The 14,821-nt window shown below is 49.4% G+C and overlaps 1 protein-coding gene across 2 annotated transcripts; it reads left to right on the top strand.

Moving 5' to 3' along the window:
* Nucleotides 1-2,951: 2,951 nt before the first annotated feature.
* On the top strand, nt 2,952-14,331 carry PPT1 (palmitoyl-protein thioesterase 1). Of its 2 annotated transcripts, none has more exons than XM_044425274.1 (9): nt 2,952-3,070; nt 5,178-5,287; nt 6,097-6,224; nt 8,594-8,664; nt 9,865-9,967; nt 10,083-10,173; nt 11,286-11,384; nt 12,480-12,551; nt 13,443-14,331. In XM_044425274.1, exons 1-9 carry the CDS (start codon nt 2,959-2,961, stop codon nt 13,563-13,565), a joined length of 909 nt encoding a protein of 302 aa, XP_044281209.1. In that variant the 5' UTR covers nt 2,952-2,958; the 3' UTR covers nt 13,566-14,331. The 2 variants fall into 2 exon arrangements, with proteins under 2 accessions (XP_044281209.1, XP_044281210.1); XM_044425275.1 differs by lacking the exon at nt 2,952-3,070 and adding an exon at nt 4,085-4,759.
* The last annotated feature ends 490 nt before the right edge of the window (nt 14,332-14,821 follow it).

A 14,821-nucleotide genomic window follows, 5' to 3' on the forward strand; every position in this document is an offset into this window, starting at 1 on the left:
AAGTAAGAAATGCTGTGGTTAATCTACTCCAAATCACCCAGAGATACTCCGATGCATCCTTTTCTTTCTCTTTCCTCAACTCCGGTCTAGGAAACTCTTACTAAGTCATGCTATCATAGAACAACATGGCATATAGTAAAGATAGCTGTGACTCACTGATAGGTCCCTTTTTTGGAACAAGAATTAAGGAACGGTGTTTTTTAAATTTATACATCCTTCCCCTCTTGTAGTCTACGTGTAATAAAAGCAACCAGCTGAAACCCTAACAGCAGGAAAGCATGCGGACTCTCACTCACCTCGACCGAAAGGCTTGGAAAAGGAAGCGCCGGCACACGTACCACCCACCTCGGCGGCCTTTGAATCCGACCAAGAGGGGCCACACCCGCCCGTCCCGATGTGATCCAATCGCTGCTGGCCGGGCAGCCTCCTCTGCAGAAACAATTAGCGCGAACGAGGCGACTCCTGGGCCCCCGGAGCGGCCCCCGGAGCAGCACACGCACAGGCGCGTTTACTCGGGAGGAAGCCCCTCGGTGCCGCGCGCGCAGCGGCACCCTCCGCTCTTGCGCCCCCGCACCGCGCGCACCGGCTTCGTTTCGGCGCACACGGTTCTCGGCTCGACCTGCGCCCCAGGCAGCCAGCCCCGAGGGGACTCCGAGCGTGACTCGGGCTGGCCTGGCCTTGCTGCCCCGGTGGGGATCCCTGGCCCGCGGCGTTCAAGCGGGGGCGGCAACGCCGAGGGGCCGCGGGGGCTGTTTCCACAGGCGCCACCGGAGCCGCCAATCCGCCCGGATCACCCTCTAGCCCTGGGAATCAGGGCAGCATCAAGCAGGGGAAAGACGATGCCCCTGCAAGGCCCGTGAGGAGAGACCCTCCCACACTCGCCAAATTCCTGCTCGGCCCCTGCGAGGCAACTGGCTGGCCCCCTTCCATGACTTTTGAGGGGGAGTGGGAGATGCTGCAGCGTGGAGAGTACTCTAGCACAGGTGTGGGCACCTTGTGGCCCTCCAGGTCCTTTGACTTACAAGCTGCCTCATCCATCCTTGGCTAGGATGGCCAGGGCTGATGGGAGTTACAGGCCAAAGCATCCAGGAAGCACCTCTGGACTAGGGGCAGGAGGCCAAAGGCAGCCCTGGTGGCATATTGACCACTGCTTCTTGCACAGCTTTGGTCTCTACGCCCCTAAAAGGCTGTGGACAAAATCACTCACCATCTGGAAACAGAGCTTTATTATTCCACAGTACATTTTTCTATGTTTTAAAAACCCCAAAACAGACAGAGTAACCAGTACAATTAACATGAAGCTACAAATCTTTGGCATGGAAAACATACAACCAAGAGCACAATGAATGTATTAGTAAAGTACAGGATACAGTGAAACACGCAAATGAAGCCTCACGGTCCTCCCCCTCCCCCTCCTCTTTGCAGGATCTGGCCTTCCATGCTCATCATGCGCTGCCTCTGTAAAGCACAGGATGGTGTCAGCATCGTTGCTTCTGGGGCTCCCACCTTCCCAGCCAAATGCCGCACCCAGCTCACATCCCTTGGGGAATGGGCGGATTTCTCACACTGTTTTGACTATGAATACATTAGGTACCCATTACTTGCTCATCATAAACCCTGACTCAAAACCTGTAAAGCACTCTGCATACGTTCCGGAATTTTGTACTTGGTTGGTGCACCTTTACCAGACAGCCCTGCTGTAGGTTTGTACTCTGCAGACAGATTTACCTGGATTGTTCTCACTGATAAAAGTGCTGAGGTTCGAGGTGGAGGTTTCACCCTGTGGATCAGAGCATACATTCTCATGGCTGCTCTTCCGGGAGTCCCTGACAATACGCAGGCATGTACATTGTCAGTTCCTCTGATGCTGAGAACAATCCTCTTGGATTTTATAAAGTTACACACAGGCTGTAACCCCATTCCTGAGAGGCCAAACCCAGCAGGTGAGGTTACTTCTAAAAACTTCAGTTCTCTTAGCTCTTATCTAAGAAGGCCTTGGCATGGCTCCAGAATATCCTATGCTTCAGACACTGAAAATCCACTGCAAGACCCATTGAATCTTAATCACCTCCTTGTCATTCTTCTGGTACACCCCATCCAAGCCACAGGGGTAGGCTGTGAACATATTTGGATATATGCAAATGTGTCCTGCCACAACCATGAAACGACCACCACAGGAAGGCATGGCTAGCCACAAAAAAGCAACCGAAATGGGAAATTAAGAAGGCAGCAGCAGGAGGTTGCCCTTGGCTTTGAAGCAATCTTTGAAGCACATTGGTGGCCAAGGATGGCAAATTGCCCATCCCTGTGCTAGTGGGACCTCTTCTTTTGCCAGCCATGTTGCTGTTTGGCCTGAGTGGAGTCTCCTTTAAACACTTGTAAAGCACAATCTTGGTGTAGATAGCAAAGGGCCTTGCAACATTTTCAATACTAATTCCATATTCACTCATATATTCTGACACAAACTTTTCTGGACTTCAGCACTCTTCAGTCTATGCATGAAAAATGATGGAGTGCTTCAGGCTTAAATAAAATTATGCATATTGGGGAAGGAATTCTTAATAGTGGCCATTCACAGTGCAATTATAGTTGATAACACAAACACTCTGGCATTGGCTTAAGCCAGTTAAAACTGGAAGTGAAATAATCCTTAATCTTGATTTTTGAGAGAAGAACCGCCAGGTTGAATTTTATCGAGCTGCTGGTCTCCATAAACACACGAGCTTCAAGCCCATGCAACCTCAACGCTTCTTCTAGTTAGGAGGGCAGGTTACAGCAGGCCCCGCCCCCGTCCTCCTCAAACCACACTTCCCAGAATTCCTCGGGGCGAGGACTTGCTGGGCGCGCTTTTCGGTTCGGAAAGGATGGTTAGCCGAGCTAGCGCCGCTTCTTAGTCATGTGATTCCCGCCCCCGCACCCCCCGCGATGCCGGCCTGTGTGTCATATGACAGATCCAAGATGGGGACGGCGGTGGCGAGTTCGCTTCTTCTGCTCCTGGGCGTGTTCGACCGGCTGGGTTCCCGGAGCTCCGCTGCAGGGCCGGTCCCGCTGGTCATCTGGCACGGCATGGGTGAGGGGGCGCAGCGGGGGGCCATCGTGGCGGGGACGTCAATTAAAAAAACAGAAAACCTTGCAGGAAATGTGAGAAGCTGAGAATAAATGACTGGTCTTTTGAACTGTGCGACTTACTTCTGAGTAGACATGCACAGAATTGTGGAGGAATTTTGTTTGTTTGTTCAGGATCTATATTAATGGGATTGTTGTGTTTTTATTATGTGTTTTATATTAATTACGTTATTTCCGATTTTGTAAACCGCCCAAGGAATCTGTGGGCAGATGGGTGGTGATGAAATGTAATAAGTCACTTACTTAAACTTGAATGGAGCTGTGTTCGAATATGGCCCAGGTTATGTGCTCACCATTTCAAACAGATCTTAGTGCAGAATTTTGTGGTTTAAAGAAGAACTTCGTGGCTTCCTTTTTTGTTTGAGAAGGAAGTGAGACAGAACTGTGGTAAATAGTTGATGATCTTATGACTTAAGTTCCTCATCAGCCCATAGTATACTAAGAATGAAAATGACAAGGAATGAACTATGAAGCTGAAATAAATCACCCCTTTCCAAGTCAATCTACTGTTGTCTTCATTTTGCTTCTCAGAACAGGGATGGACAGAATTCAGGCTTGCAGGATCTGCCTTATTTCTGAGAACTGTGAGCATCAACAAGGGCAAAATAATGGCTGAGAGCAGGTGGACATGTATAAAGAATTTAGGAACAGCATTCCTTTCCTAAGTACATGCTTGGCCCAGGAATTTTTATTTAACTAACTATCTTAACATTTATATACTGCCCCATTGCTGGAGGGTCTGGGTGGTTATTTTTGAATTTTAATTGAATATGAATTTCTGATCAGTGCAAACTGCTTTTCTATGCATTGAAGGCTCTGTGGTATGTAAATCGGAAGGTCAGTATTTCCTTCTAGCCCATTCATCATCGTCTGTGTGAAAATTCCTAACCATTGGCTATGCTGGCTGAGGCTGATGGGAGCTGAAGCCCAAAACATCTGGAGAGCACCAGGTTGGGGAAAGCTGCTCTTTATTCAGGTAGATAAACTGATCAGCTCTAGATGGTTTTGGACTACAGGTTCCACGATCACTGACATTTGTCCAGTTTTAAGCCAAAACACCTCAAGAATTCCAGGTGATCTGGCTGCTTTACTCTCAATGGGCCTTCTCAGTTAAAACATTGAACTTGTATGGTTGTTAACTGACAGAAAACTGATTCAAGTTAAGCAAATATCTGTTTCTGTTATAGGTTGGTATCCCAAGGATAACCCCTCTTTTCCAAACGGAGGCAACTGGATATTTTGAAATAGGTCTTTTTGTTAGACCAGCTGTAATAGAAAAGAGAGGATTTCTGTGCCTGCCTAGAAAGTCCACAGGTTCCCAGTTTCTATGACTATTGTCAGTGATTTAGACCCTAATAAAACTTCATTGGCTTGCACGCTTTCACATTATGGCTAATCTTGTGTGAAGGTCTAGCATTCAAAAATACAAGATGACAGTATTCCTGCCTTTAGCTTCTTATTCACTCTTAAGTCATGATTTAACACATAGTGTACTCCCTTTCCCTTGCATTTTTGCTTCTGATGGATATTTTTCTCTCAAATTTAATCATCAGGTGCTTTTTGCTTTTTTTAAAGCACACTTTACTTGCTCAACTTGGGTTGTTGTGTAAATGAGGGAGCCTTCTTGGGAAAGGTGATGGTTACTCCACTTGATCTGGTTTCTTCTCTGAGAACACTTGTAATCCCAGGTTCCTGTGTCAGCTGCATGGTAGGTGGGGAGGAATAATTTCTCTTTTCAAAGATATCCTTTCTCTGCTAGTATTAATATTCTGTGGCTTACAATATAAATTCATGTCATGAGCATCCGATTAGCAAGGCTGGAAAGCAGAGACAGGAAACTCCTTGGGCTTTGTTCAAAGCTACAGCTTGTCACGCAAAATCTTACAAACTGAATTTTTTGTGTGTGTATGTGTTCATGGGAAACTTAACCTTGTTTTTCTTTTTCCACTTTAATCTTAAAAAACAGGCTAGTGGGCACTCCAGTTTTTAAAATAGTGCTGATTTTTTTGAGTTCTAATATTTTCCCCATATTCTTTGTTTTTACATTTTAGGTGATAGCTGCTGTAATCCAGAGAGCATGGGCTACATTAAAAAAATTGTGGAGGAGAGAATCCCGGGAATTTATGTTCTTTCTTTGCAGATTGGCAGCACTTTGTTTGAGGTGGTGTCATTTTTATTATTAATGTTCTTAGTGTGCAGAGTAATTCTTACGTTTCTCAAACTTTATGGACTTTAGCCGCCTTCCTCCCTCAAGTAGACCACCCAGAACTTTGCATGCTGTGCTGTTCATATAGCCGGCTACTGCATGCAAGGACTTGTGGATTGGGGCCCTGATATTACACTGGGATTAGAAGGATGAGCATTTTTAACCTCCTCCAAAATATGTGTACAATGACATACCAGTGGAGTGAAGCAGCAGCTCTTCTGTCTGACACAGACTTGAAACAACAGGCCCGGTGCTGATAAGTGAGGGCCCTCTTTAGTCTGGCTTCGTGCTGGTGGCATGCCTGTTGCTGGAAAGAGCTTTGCTGGGGGAATAAGGAACTTAAACCAAAGACTGAAAAAGGAATGGTTTAGGATGAGTTTCCTTCACAATCCCCAACCCTAACCCTGAACTAAGGAGTTACTAAGCTCAGATAGTAATTGGATTTGGACACAGAGCTGCTTATGAGCCATTTGGAACCAAGCTGCTGTCTGACAAGGCCTCATTTAAGTCGTCTTGGTGCATTAAGTTCTTACCAGTCTAAATTGCTTGAGGCTGATACAGAGCTAGAGGCTGGGTGGGCATGCAGGAAGCTGGGGAAGGTGAGGCTAGGGACTTTCTCTTGAAAAGGAGAGCAAGCAAAGCGGGTAGCTGGAATCCCACTCCCGAGGTCTGCCCAGCTCCTGATCACCGCCCTACTAAGGGCAGCAGGTTGAACTGCCTCGTGCCAGCCGCTCAGCGTCGCTCACGTCCCCTGTTTTCCTCAGGACATAGAGAACAGCTTCTTCATGAACGTGAACGACCAAGTGAGGCTTGTGTGCGACCAGCTGGCAAAGGACCCCAGGCTGCAAGGGGGCTACAATGCCATGGGCTTCTCGCAGGGAGCACAGTTCCTGTAAGTGCCTCGGGCGGGGAATGGCGGAAGCCCTGTAGGGCAAGGGGGAATTTTTGCTCTGCAGAACTGCCCCCCACCTCGTGTGCCAGGTCTCGGGCGGAGTCCCCAGGCGGGACTAGATTAGGTAGACAGGCATCTGACTTCACTGCGATGGCAGCCTCCTCAGGTATGACACCCTCTGGAAGGTAGGTTGCTCCCTGGTATGGGGTCAGGCCCTTGGCTGTTCCAGCCCAGTCTTGGCTGCATGAGCCTCCCCCAACCTGGGGGCCCGCAGGAGTTCTGCACTGTAGCTCCCATCATTCTCAGCCGACCTGCCTGTCTGCTTTGACCAGCAGTGGTGCCCAGAGTTTTCCAGTGGGGATTTTTCCCAATCCTGCCTGGCAATCTCTGGGCAGGGCATGGGAGGCTGTGCATTCAAGGCATGTGCTCTCCCGTCGGGCCAGTAGGACCTGCTGAAGTGTCTGCTTCTCTGCCTCCTTTTCCTTTTCAGTTTCACTCTCACATCTCCTATTCCAGTGATGGCGAACCTTTTAGAGACCGAGAGCCCAAACTGCAACCCAAACCCCACTTATTCCTCACAAAGTGCCCGCACTGCAATGAAACCTGAATGCTGAGCTTTTCATTTAGAAAAAACTCGCAGCCAGTCCAAGCAACTATATCCTTGGCAGCGCACTGACCAGCCATGCGAAAGCTCGGACAAGTCACGGCTAATGAGTCACGGCTTGTGACATCATCACCTGGTGCCGCTACTCCTTTCCAAGCATGCGCATGGCCCCTATGTGCGCTGTTATCTGATGCTCGAATGCTGGGGCCATGCGGGGGTGACTTGGCTCGCGTGCCGACAGAGAGGGTGCTGTGTGCTGCTGTGGCATGCATGCCATAGGTTTGCCCCCACTGTCCTATTCTCCCCCCCCCCCCCCACTCACTGCTTCCCTTAACCTGCAGGGGACGTGCCCGCATGACCACCGCAGTGCTGGTGCAGCGCGCTTCAGAACAGCCTTCCCAATGTGGCGCTTTCTGGGTGTTTGGGAACAGGCTGGGCATTCTAGCCCAACTCATCTGCAGCACATCAGGCTGGGGAAAGGTGCCTGAATTTTGCAACAAGAAGCTCATGATCTGAGCCACAGTCAGCTCCTGGTCTTTTTCTCACTGACTATATAGAGCTTCTCCATCTTTGGCTGCAGAGCACATGGTCAACACAGAAATCAGATTGATTATCTGGTGATGTGTCCATGTGTAGAGTCATCTCTTGGGTTGTTGGAAGAGTGCTATGACCATCGTATACTCTTGACAAAATTCTACCAGTCTTTGCCCTGCTTCATTTTGCACTCCAAGGCCAAAATTGCCTGTTATTCTGGTTATCTTTTGACATCCTACTTTAGCATTCCAATCCCCCATGATGATAAGGACATCATTTTTTGGTGTCAATTCTAGAAGGTGTTGTAGGCCTCCATAGAACCAGTCAACTTCAGCCTCTTCAGCATCAGTGGTTGGGACATAGACTTGGACTACTGTGATGCTGAATGGTTTGCCTTGGATTCGAACTGAGATCATTCTGTCATTTTGGAGATTGTATCCCAGTACTGCTTTTCCTACTCTTTTATTGACTATGAAGGCTACTCCATTTCTTCTGAGGGATTCTTGCCCGCAGTAGTACACCTGATGGTCATCTGAATTAAATTCACCCATTCCTGTCCATTTTAGTTCACTGATTCCTAAGAGGTCGATGTTCAGTCTTGTCATCTCTTATTGACCACATCCAGCTTGCCTCGATTCATGGATCTTACATTCCAGGTTCCTATAGATCTTTGCAGCATCGGACTCTCCTTTCTCCACCAGATATATCAGCAACTGAGTGTCCTTTCAGCTTTATCCCAGTCGCTTCATTCTTTCTGCCGCTACTAGTACTAGCCCTCCGCTCTTCCCCAGTAGCATATTGGACACCTTCCGACCTGAGGGGCTCATCTTCCGGCGTCATATCTTTTTGCCTTTTGGTACTGTCCATGGGGTTTTCATGGCAAGGGTACGAGTGGGTTGCCATTTCCTTCTCCAGTGGATCACGTTTTGTCAGAGCTCTCTGCCATGACCTGTCCGTCTCAGGTGGCCCTGCACGGCATAGCTCATAGCTTCATTGTGCTACACAAGCCCCTTCGCCACAGCAAGGCAGTGAACCATGAAGGGGATTGGAAAGATAACCTGCCATAAATCTAGAAATAAGTGTATTATAATTTATAATGCACAGTTAGCATCAAGGTAATATGCAGCTGGGGTAATCAAGTCCACAGATCCCGTGAGGAGGGTGTCAGCACCAAAGCTGTGTTCCAGCAAGGCAGCTGTTGAGATGGTGACAGTCTTTCCTCCCTCCCCAGGAGAGCGGTGCTGCAGAGGTGCCCATCTTCTCCGATGTTCAATCTGATTTCTGTGGGCGGTCAGCACCAAGGTAAACGCTTGTGGCTCTGCATGAGGTGATTTCGGTGGGCAAGTCGTGTCAGAGCGTGGGAGGCTGGGGCTTAGCAGGGCCCCCTTGTGAGCTCTGCAGCAATTCATTGTGCCCCCCCCAGATTCCAGGTTGACCTCTCATGTGAGCCTCAAGGTACAAACAGCTGGACTGCCCTGGTGTCAGTCATCATACAGGCTCACCAGAGCTGCTTCTGTGCCAGAGCCTGGTCTGAACCCCAAATTAATTGGACCAGATGATCAGTCTCACCCAGGAGCATGCTCTGTGGCCTTCCCCAGGAAGGGAGCATTTGCTTCCGGACTACCATGGTTTGGATCTTCTGGGTCTGGAGGGGATTCTTCAGGAGCAGCTTCCCCATTGCCCCTTTAGGGCAGCAGGGGGCACGCCCCCTCAGGGAGGGCATTGATCGCCTCCCTGGCCCAGGCCGCTGCTCCTTTCCTGGGAGCGCTCCTACAAGCTGAGTGGGGCAAGCACCCGGTGCAGACGTGGCTGCAGGAGCCTGCCCGAGCACTTCATTGGCTGCCCCAAGTGGAACCAGCTGAAACTCATCCCATAAAACAGGACCAGACTCCGCTCTGGGTTCCTCCCTCCCCTCAGCTGCTATAGCGTTGGAGGCCAAGTCCTGGCAGAGGCAAGAGGGTTGACTGCAGAGCACCCAGCGAACACATTGCAGCAGGCCTCAGATGGTCTGAGACGTCCTTGGGGCCAGCACGGAATAGGCCCCGTGACCCTGAAGTGTTCTACCGGGCACTGGATGGAGGCATAGAGTTGGCTTTTAGCCACCAGAGCTGGAGGCCAAAGCATCAGGACGGCCACAAGTTGTCCTCCCCTGCTTTAATCGTTGTGACTGTTCTGTGACTCTGTTGGGAGAAATAAACCTGCCACTGTTTTATGGTGTTGGGGTAATTTTGTCAGATCCACCACCGTGCTAGCAAGCCGAAGTAGACTCATGCACATGGATCTGTGGCAGGGGTGGCACCCTCTGGCTTGTGTGCTCCAGCTGCCCCCCCCCCCCCCAGCACACACACCTCAAGGTGGTCAATACCTCTTCCAGCCAGGGATGTAGGAGAAGCCTGTCTCTTGCATGCCTGTGTGTGGCCTCCTTATATGTTCTGTGGGCTTTTGCATGACTGGTACCGTGTTCAGATTCCAAACGCCTGAAGAGGTGACTTGCTGCCGCAGGTGTCTATGGATTGCCACACTGCCCTGGGGAGAGCTCTCATATCTGTGACTGGATCCGAAAGATGCTTGATCTTGGCGCCTATACTAAGTCAGTCCAGGAGCGGTAAGTTCCCTGCAGCAGGAGACAAATGCTGCAACTGTGTTGGATAAGGATAGAAGGCCGGTTCTGGCTTGTGTTTTGAATGCTTGCTTTCTCTCTCTCCCCCTGCGTGGCACAGCCTGGTCCAAGCCCAGTACTGGCACGATCCACTGAATGAAGAAGAATACAGAAAGAAAAGTCTTTTCTTAGCTGACATCAACCAGGAGAGGGTAAGTCTTAAGTGGCTCGGGCTGGGTCAGGCCTCGGAGGTGAGGTGTCTTGTTCTGTAGACACTCTGTGTATAAAGTACAAGATGTTTTCATGCGATTCTTTGGGCTGGAGGGGCTCAAGTGGAGACCCCAAGCTAGCAGAGATGGGCTTATGTGTAGTTTTGCACTGGAGTCCCAGCGCAGAGCCGCAGCTTCTTTTTGCAGCCCAAGGGCGGAATTGAGCAGCATCGAGGTCCATCCCTGGACTGGGTAGGACAGAAGGCGAAGTGGGGAGAGCTCCCTGAGCTGTAACGCTTTTATTGCCAGAAACAAAGGCTTGGGAGATGCATTCCTGCTTTTTAGAATGGGAGAAAAACTGCACAGATGCTGGGAAACCACAACTGGATTGAAGGATCTGGGGACTGGAAGCCAGGGCCTCTGAGGAGAGACGGAAAGAACTGGGCATGTTCAGCCTCATGTAGAAAAGACTGAGGGGAGATACGGTGACACTACACTCAATGGGTTGTCACAGAGAGGAACGGCAGGATCTTTTCTCGATCATCCTAGAGGGCAGGAAACAGAATAATGGGGTCAAATTCCAGCTGAACATCAGGAAGAACTTCCTGACTGCTGGAGCAGCAAGGCGGCAAAACCGGTTACCTGGGGAGGTTGCAGGCTCTCCCACTCCCAAGGCATTCAAGATGCAGCTGGACAGGGTTGGTTTAACTGCGAGTGCTGGACTGAGCAGGGGGTTGGACCTCATGGCCTTCTGGCTCCTTCCAACTCTGCTATTCTAGGAAAGGACAAAAGTTTGCCTTGACAAAATTAAGCAGGTTTGGCCAGCCTCCAAGGTTACCTTGCAGGAAAGGTGGAATTTCAGTATGACTGTAGCTAATTTTAGTACTTTCTAATTTGTCCTGGGAGTTATGGATGTGTACATGTTCAGTATCTAAATACATATATATCAGTCTATAGACATAATATAGTTTGGGGCACAGAAGCTGGCTGGTCTTAGCCCAGGATTAGATTTTGATGCTGGCACAGCCATTGACCGAGCCTATAAGCAAAATTCCCCAAATGGCTCCTATTCATTCTGTCCCTCATCCTCTTGCTGCCCCTGCTGCCTTTTCTAGGGCTTCAACCAGACTTACAAGAAAAACCTGATGACCTTGAGGAAATTTGTGATGGTGAAGTTCCTCAATGACACCATGGTGGATCCTCCTGCATCCGAGGTGAGCAACTCAGGGCATCCACCTGCACAGGTGGGGGAAAGGCATCTCAACAAACGGGAGGCTCTGCTGGGTTGAGCTCATCAACCAGGTAAGGTGCATCTTTCTTTGCCTCTCGTTCCCGAGTACTTTGCTCACCTATTTAGAAAAGGCCCCATGTTGGTTGACACCAGTTATGCATGCCCAGTTCTCCCTTGCCCTGTTCAGAGGCTGCAGTTTGGAATGTGAGTTTTCACTAACACCACACTCTGAGCTGTTTGTGTCCTCCAGACTGATGACAAAGGAAATGTGCTGTGTGAGTTTGCTGTAACTACAAGGTTCCCCCTTGAAGGCCTTTTTTCCTCCGTCCCAATTCTCTTTCATTTTAGTTGTGAGTTTTAGAAAGTCTGCAGGAGCAGGCCCTGCCATTTCTTACCTTTGTAAACTGCTTTGGGAACTTTTATGCTAAAGAACAGAATTAAAATGGTATAAAATAAATTTCTGCCAAGTATAACATAATTAAAGACTTAAGGTTTGGCCTTGATGCCAGAAAATGCCTAACAGGAGTGTTTCCTTGTCACTGGAGAGGATGACTTCCAAGTGCCCAGCATCTCTGCACCTTCCACTTTAGAAGAGGCCGCATTGCCCGGCGGGGGCCAAGGGAATGAGCTCTGCCTGCCGCCTTGGCTGGTTCACATCCAGGGGAGTTCAGGCGCAAAGGGGAGATGGGATGTGTAGCTGTGTGGGAGCTGGGTAGATTGGGAGCAGTTCTCTTTCTATCAGGACTTCTCCCTTGACGCCCCATAGCTGATCTGGAGGTCAGAACCTGGACTGCGGCCTGCTGGGAGAGAGAGAAATGCGAGTTCTAACCCTAGAACAAGTTCGGGGTTGTCGCGTCTCCAGCAGCTCAGGGCGTGTGACGAATCAATCCAGGGAAGCCGATTGCCCTGCTCCGGTTAGGAGTGTTTGGGTAGCAAGAAGCAGCATGGAACTCGCTTCTGCTTCACGTGTAACAAGCCAGAGATAGCTAAGTGGAAACTGGGTCTTAGCAGCCCTTCCAGGCATGTGCAAACTGGCCACATGAGAAACTCATCTTCTCCCCCTGCCAACTTTCCACAGTGGTTTGGTTACTACCGAAGCGGACAGTCCAAAGAGACCATCCCCTTGAAGGAAACATCACTGTACACAGAGGTAACCATTCTGGATGGCGCATCTCCCTAATTCATGTGGCAACCATGAATGGCTGGATTCCTTGCGAGGGGGTGTGGAAGGAGGGCATGGGATGGGCGCCCCGAAAAGAGCAGAACCGAATCGCTGCTCCCTGCTTTCCCTGTGCCGGCAGGGCTTTTGGTGCAGTGGATGCTTTGCCTTCCATTCTCCCGTAACCCTGTACTGCTGCATTACAAGTACAGACCACGGATAGCCATTTCATTTGTAATGCTGCACCTTTCCAATTAAAACCCATCTGAACTGGCTAAAGCAGCCTCCTTGATTTCATGGGGCAACTCAGATATTCCCTCGGATGGTATACTGGTTTAATGGCTCAAACTTTCAGAAGATAAAATCATCCTTGGCAGCTGTCTTTTCTGAGTAGTGGCAACATTGCTTCCTCCGTAGTGTCCCACAAGTTTCCTGTTCAAGGAAGGGTTAGCGCGATGTGATGAAACAGATCCTGCTGGACACAGAGGTTGCAAAGCATGTTGGGGCCCCCCTGAACAGGCACTGCACGGCATGAGCTACCCAATTGTTTTCAAACTGCGCACAGAAAATAAGAGGTCCCGTTTGCCCTGCTGCTGCGTTCTGGAAAACAAATCTACACCCAATGAATGGGTTTTAGCATTTTACAGAAATAGCCTCCGTGCCCTTAAATGAATTAACCCATGTTCTGCGAAGAGGAAGCCATAGTAGTCAGGCTGGTTTCAAACCAGTTTAGGAGTGTAGATGCAGTTAGGGCTCACTCCAGGTTTTTTTTTTTTTTTAAAGTAAAGTATTTGACAAAGACAAATGTGCTTCAACCAATGACTTGCATGGGTTTTATGAGTAAAAGCCCTTGTGTTAACATAGACATGTTCCTTTTCTCAGGATCGTTTGGGGCTGAAGGAGATGGATGAAGCTGGGAAACTGATGTTCCTCGGGGCACCGGGGGATCACCTCCGCTTTTCCAAAGAGTGGTTCTACAGGAACATTTTGCCCTTCCTGCAGTGAGAGATGCTGGTCCTTTCCCCCCCATTTTTCTAAGTCTAGTGACACACAGTTGCTTGGCATCTACTCATAGCACTTGCCTGGGGGAGGAGGGTATTACCAGTTGATGTACTAGATGCTGACTGAGTGCATTCACACCCTTAACTGACTTCCATTGTAAGTGCTCTCCTCCTCCAACACCCACCCATAGCGGTACCTGCCAATGCTGTTCATTTAACAACATGGGTGGTTCTCCTTGCTTTGAGGCTAACAGAGGGATAACTCTACCCTCAGGTTCTTCCACATGTGCTGGAAAAAGCCTATTTGACTATCAGAGAAAGCTTTTTTTAAATGTTACTTCAGTGTTAGGCAGCAGCCAAGAGGAAGCCAAATGCTGGCGAAACAAGTAATTACGCAAGACTGCACAAACCTACTGAGGCGGCAAGTGCAGCGCCTTTCAAGCTCTCAGGGAGATTCGGTGCCTCTCGGAGCACGAGGAAGCACCTGGGTGGGGTTGCACTAGCTGAGGTTTCTTTACAGCGAAAAGCTCCAGACCTCCTCGGGTGCACTTCTCAGTCCTCAAAGGAGGTGGCCTGTGATGCAGCAGCCGATTCCTGTGACGCAAAGGGGAGGTTAGCTACAGGGCTGTGTGCATGAGGGTGGGGGGGTCCCCTCAAGGAATGTTCACGTGTTTCTGCACTCCATTGTCTTGTAACAAGAAAAACTAGGCACATGGGGATTTTGTAATGCAATACATTCCAATAAAAATAAAATAAAACCATTATTGGCAGTGTTTGGCCAACTTTCCTTCACCAACCCAGTCTTGGCTTGAAAGAGAGCACGAGGGGCACCTGCAAAATTAGACCAATCTTAGCCAGGCTTGAATTAGCCGGATTCTGTATCCAGGTCCAAGTGATTGTGCTGCTTCAGCAGCAGCCACTTGTGCTGTCATCACATCCTGCATGTACCAGAATACATTCACTTGAGCATTTGAGTTTTTTCACTAGAACTGAAGCTGGACTCTTTCGGAAGAGAGTGTCTTTTATGCTCACGCATTCCTCCATCACCAGAAGCCCTTCATGAATGCAGATTCGGTTTTCTGAGCTCCAGTCCTAACGCACCAGAGCAGTGTGCTGGCTGTTTGCCTGCACAATGGAATTCACCGGCCTCAGCCCAGGAACAGGCCCAAGGAGAGGTCCTTCACACTGTTAACTGGTTGACAAAACCAATTATCAGCCACACTGCTGCAGTGCTTGGGGCTTAATGCAAACCTTTATCTG

The sequence above is a fragment of the Varanus komodoensis genome, unplaced genomic scaffold (genome assembly GCF_004798865.1).
Source record: "Varanus komodoensis strain SLA01 unplaced genomic scaffold, ASM479886v1 scaffold15, whole genome shotgun sequence".
NCBI lineage: Eukaryota > Metazoa > Chordata > Lepidosauria > Squamata > Varanidae > Varanus > Varanus komodoensis.